This window comes from Scyliorhinus canicula, chromosome 24 (assembly GCF_902713615.1).
Source record: "Scyliorhinus canicula chromosome 24, sScyCan1.1, whole genome shotgun sequence".
Lineage (NCBI taxonomy): Eukaryota > Metazoa > Chordata > Chondrichthyes > Carcharhiniformes > Scyliorhinidae > Scyliorhinus > Scyliorhinus canicula.
Genome location: NC_052169.1, coordinates 22,382,741 through 22,393,812, shown reverse-complemented (window position 1 = coordinate 22,393,812; position 11,072 = coordinate 22,382,741). Strand labels below are relative to the sequence as shown.

The 11,072-nt window shown below is 50.3% G+C and overlaps 2 protein-coding genes across 2 annotated transcripts in view; one reads left to right on the top strand and one right to left on the bottom strand.

Annotated features, from left to right (window-relative positions):
* Positions 1–1,361: 1,361 nt before the first annotated feature.
* Positions 1,362–11,072, bottom strand: part of alpk3a (alpha-kinase 3a) — an 81,738-nt gene continuing 72,027 nt past the window's right edge. The window contains exons 13-14 of the mRNA XM_038784247.1: positions 4,931–4,979; positions 1,362–2,207 (exon numbers count right to left, since the gene is read on the bottom strand). Of these exons, the coding sequence (XP_038640175.1) occupies positions 1,805–2,207; positions 4,931–4,979 (452 nt within the window). The 3' untranslated portion in view covers positions 1,362–1,804. The remainder of the gene's footprint in view (positions 2,208–4,930; positions 4,980–11,072) is intronic.
* Positions 3,153–11,072, top strand: part of malt3 (MALT paracaspase 3) — a 242,432-nt gene continuing 234,512 nt past the window's right edge. Inside the window, exon 1 of the mRNA XM_038784246.1 lies at positions 3,153–3,236. The gene's annotated coding sequence lies outside the window, so the exon portion shown is untranslated. The remainder of the gene's footprint in view (positions 3,237–11,072) is intronic.

The window sequence follows — 11,072 nt, the reverse complement described above, 5'->3', positions numbered from 1 at the left end:
AGGCGCCGGAATGTGGCGACTAGGGGCTTTTCACAGTAACTTCATTGAAGCCTACTCGTGACAATAAGCGATCTTCATTTCATTTTCATTTCAAAGGAAATCAATCAGCAATTACCCTATAAGCAGTTGATGATCCCTTTAAATAGCTTTGTTGGAGGGGTCTTTTCTGTTGATAAGCGTGTACAAGGTTAAGAGAGGGTGTTAGCTGGTGGTTCTGAGCTTCAAAATAGCACCTGGATCTCAAATTGGTATCGGTATCGCAGGCTGATTAACATCGTAACATGCCTGCTCTACATCCTCGTGGCAGACACTTCAAAGCGCCCACACTAAAGCCCTCATCAGTGCGGCGCATGGCCTGATTCACCCAATAAGTTCTTGCAGGTGCCATTTTGGAGCTCAAAGGGAACTCACAGCATCTAGAAACAATGGCTCCATTGGCCCAATTTCTCACCCAGGTCTAATTAGTCAGGCGGCCACAAACCTAACGACCACCCTCTCAGTCTCAGAGGGCCCTGGGTTCAGGCCCCGGGGAGGGTGAGAGCACAGGGGCCTGCGGTTACTCTTGTCCCATCTGTTTAACGTGACAGCAACGCAGAGAGGAAGCAGACGGAGAGGAACACACCCTGGTCGCACATCACTCCCAATCTTCCATTTCACCGAAATAGACAGACAGAAATCCAGGAGGAATTCATTACGCAGTCACAATCCTCCCCAATTGAACTCAGTTACACGGCAAAAAAAAAACAAAACAAAGAATTTCGGGGTGGCGAGGTCGGAGCAGAAAATGCAATTGAGGAAAAATGGGACCCCCATGATCCGAAGACACGAGTATTCGGTGAAGAGATGCATTAACTCGTACACATGGCACCGGTCAAGATTGGCTTTTCAGCTACAGATTCGTCCAGATTAGTGAGTTATAATCAGCCTCGACACTGCTGACTAATAACCTCGGGAAACGTTCTGCATTACTCGCTAAGAGTCGTCGCTCAGCAGAGCTGAATTCCTCAGCCACCGCGGGAAAAAAAAAACGCAAACCAAACTGATACCAGCATTTTGAAGCTTTGTCCTTAAAACGGTACAAAACTTTGTGTCAATCTCCCAATAATGGTCCCAGGTAATCTTCCATCCAGCTACTTTATAATATACACCAAATTGTTTACTTACCCGTAATCTGCTACCAAAGAAATAATACTCATAACACTGAAGAGCCGGTGATGAGGCAGTGTACCTCAGCCTCTCTTGTCTTTAACACCCTTTCACCCATGTCCTACTACCTCAGCAGGCCTGCAGTCGAGGTTCTTACCCCGCCTCAAACTCAAAAGCCAATCGAAAAACACAAATAAATCATACACTACGGCCTAGAAATTCATCTCAGGTGGTCAGGTCCCTGATATTTAATTCCACTGTTTGCAACGGGGCTGGATATCAAGTGCTGCGTTTAGCAGAACGACCTGTTGTGACCACTCCCCCAAGACAAAGCTCCACGCCGATATAAAGAATGGTAAAACGCAGGCAGCGGGTTCAAGAGGAAATCTCAGGGTTCCATTGATGCACTTCAGAACCACCCAATGGAAGCCTCTGTAACTCAATGTCACCCACCCCCAAGATCTGACTTGTAATTTTAAAAGCTACCATGTTTCCTGCGGACATTAACCCGGGGACATTATTGTCGATGACACTTAACTCTCATTGGTTTCTCGTATCCCTCGCTTGACTCAAATCTTTCCACATTAAACAGTTGCTCGCCAAAGTACAAAGTGCCCGCTACCCCCTCGCAATCCGGTGAACGGCTGTGCCGGGCTGTTTACCGCAGTTTGACAGACATGGGGATCTCCACAGTTTTGTGTTTTACGGTCTGTTGCTCGTTGTCCTCCGTGCCGCCTGCTTTGCGAGCCACGACGGGGCTTGTGGCGCTCTTTCGAGGGGACTGAGGGCTGGACAAGCCTTTCCGATGGGCCAGTGGGCTAGATTGAGGGTCCTTCCGTTGGATCTGCGGGCTGGATTGACCCTTCCTCAGGAACTGAGGGCTGGACTGAGCTGAGTGGGCCTTCCTGGTCATCAGCGGGCTCTTTGATGCTTTGGGCCTGGCTTGCTGGAGGCTCTCGATGCTTTTCAGTCCCAGTACCTCACAGTAATGATTACACTGATGGGCAGCGGCAAACTCTTCGATAACTGATGAAGCGCAGTTCCCTCTCAGTCCTTGATACCTGCAAAGAAATCCGATTAGAATTTTAAGTCCACAAGCCGTGAGGGAGAAAATCGAGAGAATATTCCCCCACATCCCACAATAGTGATCTTTGAGATTCTGAAAAGTTTCGATCAGATAGAATAGAATAGAACAGTACAGCACAGAACAGGCCCTTCGGCCCTCGATGTTGTGCTGAGCAATGATCACCCTATTTAAACCCACGTAGCCCGTATACCCGTAACCCAACAATCCCCCCATTAACCTTACACTACGGGCAAGTTAGCATGGCCAATCCACCTAACCCGCACATCTTTGGACTGTGGGAGGAAACCGGAGCACCCGGAGGAAACCCACGCACACACAGGGAGGACGTGCAGACTCCACACAGACAGTGACCCAGCCGGGAATCGAACCTGGGACCCTAGAGCTGTGAAGCATTGATGCTAACCACCATGCTACCGTGAGGCCCCAATAGGTGACGGTTCCTATTCATCGGGGAAAATAAAACTAGGGTTCATCAATACTAGCATCACTAACCAATCCAATACAACATTCAGGTGAAATTTATTTACTAGACAATGGTTAGAATGAGAAACGTAGCCACAGAATCTCGACAGTGCAGAAGGGGGCCATCCTGCCCATTGAACCTGCATCAACCCTCTGAAAGAACATCCTACCTAGGCCCACTTCCCCAGCCTATCCCTGTAACCCCACCTAACCTGCACATCTTTGGACACTAAGGGGCAATTTAGCATGGCCAATCCACCTAACCTGCACATCTTTGGACTCTAAGGGGCAATTTAGCATGGCCAATCCACCTAACCTGCACATCTTTGGACACTAAGGGGCAATTGATCACAGCCAATCCACCTAACCTGCACATCTTTGGACTGGGGGAGGAAACCGGAGCACCCGGAGGAAACCCACGCAGACGTGGGGAGATTGTGCGATCTCCACCCAAGGCCGGAATTGAACTCAGGTCCCTGCCGCTGTGAGGCAGCAATGCTAACCACTGTGCCGCCGATTTGCTCCCACTTGGAGGTTTAAGGTGAGTAGCATGGATCCATTGATAAGGAAACTGGATAAATTACTGGAAGAGAATTTTCTTTACTCAGAGAGTAGTAGGGGTGTGGAAGGCCCTGCCTGCAACAGTAGTAGACTCGCCAACTTTAAGGGCATTTAAGTGGTCACTGGATAGACATATGGATGAAAATGGAATAGTGTAGGTCAGATAGGCTTCAGATGGTTTCACAGGTCGGCGCAACATCGAGGGCCGAAGGGCCCGTACTGCGCTGTAATGTTCTATATTCTATGTTCTATGAGAAGTTTATACTACTTTGGGTGTTAAGAGGGGCCCCGGAGGGCCCATGTGGAGCGTGGACATTGAAATGCACAAAATGCCTGTACATTCTGTGTGTTTCAATATATTTAACACATTGACTTCCCGCCATCAATAGTTCATATATTCATGATCATTCTGTGAATGCTTCTGTGTTCATCGTGTGAATGGGAGGGAAAGCTTTCGTCATGTTGGCATCAGAGCGTTGGGAGGTCAGTGTGACCAAAGGACCCCCTACTCTTCCCAAGCAACACGTCTTCGCACGTCATCCGCGCCTGTGTGAATCTTTTCAATCCCCACTCCAGTGGCCACTCTAAATTAATGTTACAATTACACTGTGGGCCATTCGTGATACAAAGAGGAGACAAGCTCCCCATTTTGATCACACAGCTGTTGGGCTGATAGATCGTGCGTAAGAACATTGGCCAATCTTTGCTTTCAAGTGTCAATCAAACTCTTGCGTATTTCCAAAACGTATGCTTCTTTCACTCAGCTCTGTCCCATTTGAAATGGCAACTCGATGGCACAGTGGTCTGCACGGCTGCCTCGCAGCGCCAGGGACCCGGGCATCAATTCCGGCCTCGGGTAACTAGGTGAAGTGCCTGCGTGAGTTTTCTCCGGGAGCTCCGGTTTCCTCCCACAAGTCCAAAGATGTGCAGTTTAGGTGGATTGGCCACGATAAAATTGCCCCTTAATGTCCAGGAATGTGCAGGTCAGGTAGGATTACAGGGCCTTGTGTGGGCCCCGGTAGGGTGCTCTTTCAGAGGGTTGATGCAGATTCAATGGGCCGAATGGCCTCTTTCTGCGCTGAAGTTTCTCATTCTAACCATTGTCTCGTCAATACATTTCTCCTGAATGTCGTATTGGATTAGTTGGTGGCTCTAATATTTATGAACCCTAGTTTTGCTTAAAGTTCGGGGTCAGGGGTCAGGGTTCACCATGCTGCGGAGGAATGGGTTGAGATAAGTTCTCACTTCGTTTGCATTATACTCAATTTGAATTTAAAATTCTCATCCTTGTTTTCAAATTCCTCCATGGCCTTATCCCAATACCCCCCCAAGCCCCCCACCCCACACACCTCTGTAATCTTCTCTAGCTCCACAACCCCCGTGTGATATCTTAATTTTTTTGTGCATCTCAAATTTCGAGTCCATCCAATCTCGTGGCAGTGCCTGGGCCCTAAGGCTCTCCGCCTCTCTACCTGACCACCTATCCTAATGCCTCTCCTCGTGTGGCTGGAACTCAAACTTTGCTCGAAGCTCCAAACGTTGTTACGTGTGACAGAGAGAGCAAGGTGGCTTCTTCTCACTCCGACCTGGATTTTATCTCAGTTTCCCGGGATGGAACGTGCCGTTCTATTGCAACCCGGTTTTCCCGCCGGATCATTCACAACGCGGACCTACCCTTTCGATGACGTCACAATCTGCACGTCCGTGAGCATCAGCCCCACTCCTGTATGGACACACACAGGAAAGAAGATGGATTAGTGGGCTGTGACATTTGTTTGAAAATAAACAAGACACTCCCATTTCCCGGGGGCATGGCCCAGGTGATCGCCCTGGGGTCACGCCCTCCAGCACTCACCTCACTACACTTAAATGAGAGGGCATCTCATTCACATCCGTCAGTTGGATCATAATGGATTAATTCAAGGGGTGCGGACGCCGCTGCCTCGGCCAACATTTATTGCCCATCTCTAATTGCCCCTTGACAAGGTGGTGGTGAAATGCCTCCTTGAACCACTGCAGTACTTGAAGTGTAGGTACATCCCAGTGCTGTTAGGAAGGGAGATCCAGTGAGACCCAACAACAGTGAAGGAACAGTGATATATTTCCAAATCAGTATGGAGAGTGGCTTTGAGGCAAACCACCAAACTTTGGTGTTTCCAGGTGTCATGTGAGAGTACCTTTAACAAATGGATGTTTAAGCAATGTACCTTTACGAAATAGAGCAGCTCATATTACTGAAGTGACGTCAGAGTATGGGTGGAGCTGGGTTTTTTAGCTCAGCCATTTTGCAGTGTTTAGGTTTCAGTTTTGAGAGAGAGCAGCTGAAAAGTGCCTGGCTGGTTTGCTGCGAGCTGTTTGAAAGGAAAAGCCAGTTTTGAAGAAAAGAGCTTGGGTGTGTCTGTCTTTGCAGTGAGCTGGATCTGCTCTGATATCTGCCAGGAAAAACTATCTATGAATCATTTGTGTGATTTAAACTCATAATGGTAATGTCTGTAATCTGATGGGTTTCTGTTTAAAGGTGTTAAGTCTTTTGGAGGTTTGAAGGAACATTTTGAGGGATTATCTTGTGTTGTATTATTTTCGGGGTTATCTTTGAAGTAAGGGGTGTTAAGAGATCCAATGTTTATTTTAAAAGGTTAAGTTGAGTTCATGGAATAAACATTGTCTTGTTTTAAAAACCACGTGTAATACCACACCTGGGGAACAAGCCGTGTGCTTCAAAAGCAACAATACATTAAAGGGAGAGGTTGGGTGATACATTTTGGGGTTCTGAAAACACCGCTCCCATAACACAGGTATCTGCTGCTCTTGTCCCTTCTAGATGGTAGTGGTTGTGGGTTTGGAAGGTGCTGCCTAAGGAGCCTTGATGAGTTGCTGCAATGCATCTTGTAGATGGTACACACGGCTGCCACTGTGCGTCGGTGGTGGTGGGAGTGGGTGTTTGTGGAAGGGGTGCCAATCAAGCGGGGCTGCTTTGCCCTGGTTGGTGTTGAGCTTCTTGAGTGTTGTTGGAGCTGCACTCATCCCAGCAAGTGGAGAGTATTCCATCACACTCCTGACTTGTGCCTTGTTGGTGGTAGATGGGCTTTAGGGAGTCGGGAGGTGAGTCACTCGCCGCAGGGTTCCTAGACTCTGAAATGCTCTCACAGCCACTGTGTTTACATTGCTAGTCAAGTCCAGTGTATGGTCAATGGTAACCTCCAGGATGCATCTCCAATTATCTGGTTTTTCAAGCCACCCCTAGTCCCTACCCCATACCAGCAACCATCAATATGGCTCCCATTAAACCCTTGAGCAAGGGGACCGATGTGGGAAGGTGTTTTGAAGAATTTTCAATCTCTGGAGAGAGGACAGGTGTGAGCCACATGTGCCCTCGTGCAGGTCAGTACACTTCCACTATTGGCCCCATGACCAGGTAAGATCCTTCCTCTTTGTTCCTGTTTATATTCCCTTCTTCCCCCTTTCTTTTATTCTTGCTGTTACGTTTTTGATCCATGGATGTTTAATGAGCCTGTGACTTTAAGGCAAAGCAGCCGGAAAGCACCCTGTACCTTTAATTCAAACAGAAGGATCCAGAAGGCTGTGCTGTTTTACCCTGGGGACCGCAGGGTTTGTTCGGACTGTGGGAGGAAACCGGAGCACCCGGAGGAAACCCACGCAGACATGGGGACAACGTGCAGAGTCCGCACCGACAGTGACCCAAGGCCGGAATTGAACCCGGTCCCTGGTGCTGTGAGGCAGCAGTGCTAACCACTGTGCCCCCCAATTCTCTGAGAATGATCAGATCTTACAATCTGAAGAACACGCAGCAACTGCAATTAAGAAACACACCAGGATCTCAGTAACACAGACTGTGAGGGAGTGCGAGGGCAGGAATACAACATGCTGTAAGAGAGCTATCGCATAGGGTCACAGAGGTCACAGTATCCGCCATCTAAGATGATGGAACAAGTAACCGATAGTCTAATAATAATAATCGCTTATTGTCAGGAGTAGGCTTCAATGAAGTTACTGTGAAAAGCCCCCAGTCCCCCCATTCCGGTGCCTGTTCGGGGAGGCTGGTACGGGAATTGAACCCGCGCTGCTGGTCTTGTTTTGCATTGTAAGCCAGCTATTTAGCCCACTGTGCTAAACCAGCCCCTGGTCTCCATGGTGCTCCCAAGGGCTCCCAAATTTTTCATTGAGAGATGCAAAGACACAAAACTTCCTTGAAGAGCATTTAAATACTACCGAGCAAGGAATGTGCCTCAGGACACAGCCAGCAAGTAAGAAAGGGAATTGTTGAGCTCAATAACGTTAAGCTCAATAACAATAACGTGTAGTCAATGCGACCACATGCACAGGAATCTGAGGCAAGTTGGATTTCTTAAAACATTATTTTCCCTCAGGTAGACCAGATATACCTGGCAAGACTTTCGATCGACACATGACAGTCATGTGATTGTCCCAGACACCTGAAGTGGTTAATTCGTAATGCCAGTGAATAGGATGCTTGGTATGTTTTTAACATAGCGCCCAGCTGTGCCAGATTGGCATGTGCCCACTATGAATAATTTAACAAGACTCCTTGGGACAGATTATTAAAGAGGAGAATCCATTCTCCACTCGCTATCCTCAATCTATTTCCTGGATGTTTTGTGTTCCATCGCTTCCAAAACGTTCTTTTGCTCCATCATTTCTCAATGAAACTATTCATTTTGAGCAGTGCTTCCCACCGTGTTGCTCTGGGAACAAGGGGCGCGATTCACCGTCGGCCGAAATCGCAAAACGCGATTGGGCGGAGAACAGCGTCCGACGGCAAAAGCGCGGTCGCCGCCGGTTTGACGCCAAATGGGGGTCCTCCGGCATCCTTAAAATGGCGTAAATGCGTCACTCGCGCCGTGTTTGAGCACCGTTGGCGTATCATTAGCGGGCCTGACCCTCTATTGCCCAGGGCCTCCGCAAATTAAGGGCAGCACGGTAGCATTGTGGATAGCACAATTGCTTCACAGCTCCAGGGTCCCAGGTTCGATTCCGGCTTGGGTCACTGTCTGTGCGGAGTCTGCACATCCTCCCCGTGTGTGCGTGGGTTTCCTCCGGGTGCTCCGGTTTCCTCCCACAATCCAAAGATGTGCAGGTTAGGTGGATTGGCCCATGATAAATTGCCCTTAGTGTCCAAAATTGCCCTTAGTGTTGGGTGGGGTTACTGGGTTATGGGGATAGGGTGGAGGTGTTGACCTTGGGTAGGATGCTGTTTCCAAGAGCCGGTGCAGACTCGATGGGCCGAATGGCCTCCTTCTGCACTGTAAATTCTATGTAAATCCACCGCGGCAGATGGGCCGAGTTCCCGACGGCGCGGTTCACTTGTGGTCTCAGGAATCCGGCGTGGCGGGTGCGGGCTGTGTCCAGCGGCACCGCAGTCAGCCAGGAGCCGTGCTGATGGCCGGGGGGGGGCTCTGCGAGGGCTGGGGGACTGGGGGGGGGGGGGGGGGTGGCCAGGGGGGGGGGGGGGGGGGGGGTGGGGGGGGGGGCAGTATTTGGCAGGTCGAGTCCGCGCATGGCCGGTGCCATGTTTTACGGTGCGACCGCGGCAGGTCGTCACCATGCACACGCGCGGCCACGGATCCGCCCATTCTCCAGCCGGTTTTGTCCTGGGAGGCGGGAGTTTTACTCGGCGCGGCTGCTGGCCCCTCGCTGGTCGCAGCATCGGTGTGGGTTCGGCACCGATTTTTCTGTCATAAAACGCCACAGTTCCCTTGCCGGTGTCGGCACTTAGCCTCCAAATCGGTGAATCCAGCCTTTGCCTACAGGAGGCAACAAAACAGCCCACCACAGCCACACCACCACTAGCCCACACCGCGTAACAATCTCGCACTCGTCCACATTGCTGAGGGATCACGATCATTGTCAGTGATGGCAGGTACATTTACATAGCGCCCAGCAGAAGGGAAGACCATCCATGAGTTTGTATTTCCACTGATGTTCAGTATCAAAGGTATATCCCAGTGGTATTTTATACGGGTTGTGGGTGTCACTGGCTAGGCCAGACAGCGACACTCAAAGAACAAGATGGTGTGTGACCACCATCGCCCGTATGGATTCACCCTAGATCTGAAACCATACGGGCGATGGTGGTCAGGTTCCATAGGTTCGTGGACAAGGAGCGGGTTCTACAGTGGGCCAAGAGCACGAGGAGCTGCTCATGGAACAACAGTGCCCTGCGCATCTACCAGGATCTGAGCCAGGAGGTGGCCAGAAGGAGGGCAGCCTACAGACAAATTAGAGATTCTGTTTAAAAAGGTCAAGTTTGGGATACTTTTCCCGGCGCGGCTTTGGGTCACATACCGGGAACAGCAACATTATTTTGACGACCCGGAGGAAGCGATGGACTTCGCTAAGGGGCATGGACCAGTGCCGAACTGAGGACCCATGGACTCAAGTTAGAGTGTATTAAGGGATGTCTGCAGTTGTTCACAGATTGCCCTTCGTGTTAGCGATGTCGTTCGGCATGCTCTTTTATTTAAAATTGGGGGTGTTCTTGTGTTTGTGTTTGCCTGTTTTAAAGTTAAAGCCAAAGTGATAGTTAAAGTTGAAGTTGTTGGGTGCTGGGGGGCGGTTCGGGTTCTCTTTGCTTTTTTTTGTGCTTTGTTCTTTGTTTGTTTTCTCTCTGTTTCAGTCCCAGAGCGATTGCTCGAACAGGGCTGTTCTGGGGAGGTGGCGTTGATGGGGGGGGGGGGGGTTTCGGTCCCAGAGCGATTGCTCGAACAGGGCTGTTCTGGGGAGGTGGCATTGATGGGGGGGGGGGGGGAGAGAGCAGTGGGACAATAGGTGGGAGACATGGTGGGAGCCACCAGACTAACTGCTTTGAACTAGTCAACGGGAGCGAGATTTCTTATGGTCCGGGGCAAGCTTGAGGGGGTGAAGGTGGTCCTGGTGAATGTTTACGCTCCAAACTGGGATGATGTAGATTTCATCAAAAGGCTGCTGGAGAAAATCCCCGACTTGGATTCGCACAAGTTGATTATGGGTGGGGACTTTAATACAGTCCTCGACCCCGACCAGTCGTGCTCCAGAACGGGCAGGGTCCCGGCAATGGCAAGGGAACTGAGAGGGTTCATGGAACAAATGGGGTGGCAGACCCCTGGAGAGTCAGCCAGCCGACGGGGAAGGAGTTCTCGTTCTATTCACATGTTCACAAGGTTTATTCTCGTATTGACTTCTTTATTATGAGTAGGGACGTTTTGGAGGGGGTGAGGGATACCGAATACTCGGCGATCACTATTTCGGGCCATGCTCCACATTGGGTCGACCTGCTGGTCTGCAAAGAAAGTTATCAGCGCCCACAATGGAGGTTAGAGGTGGGATTGTTGGCAGAGGAGAGGGTGTATGAGAGAGTGGGGAAATGCATGCAGGACTACCTGCAGGTCAACGATACAGGGGAAGTCTCAGCAGCGGTGCTCTGGGAGGCGCTGAAGGCGGTGGTGAGAGGGGAACTGACCTCAATCCGAGCCCATAGGGACAGAACGGATAGGGCAGAGATGGACAGACTGGTGCAGGAGATGACTCGGACGGATAGGGAATATGCGGACTCCCCGAGGGCAAAGCTACTTAGGGAACAACGGAGACTCCAGGTGGAGCTGGGAGAGCTATCCACTGGGAAGGGCGTAGAGCAACTCAGAAAGGCCAGGGACGCGGTGTATGAGTATGGGGAGAAAGCCAGCAGAATGCTTGCACAGCAACTTAGGAAGAGGGAGGCGGCCAGGGAGATAGGGACGGTAGTGGACGGGGCAGGGAACCGGGTGGGAGACCCGGTAGGATTGAACAGGGTATTCAGGGA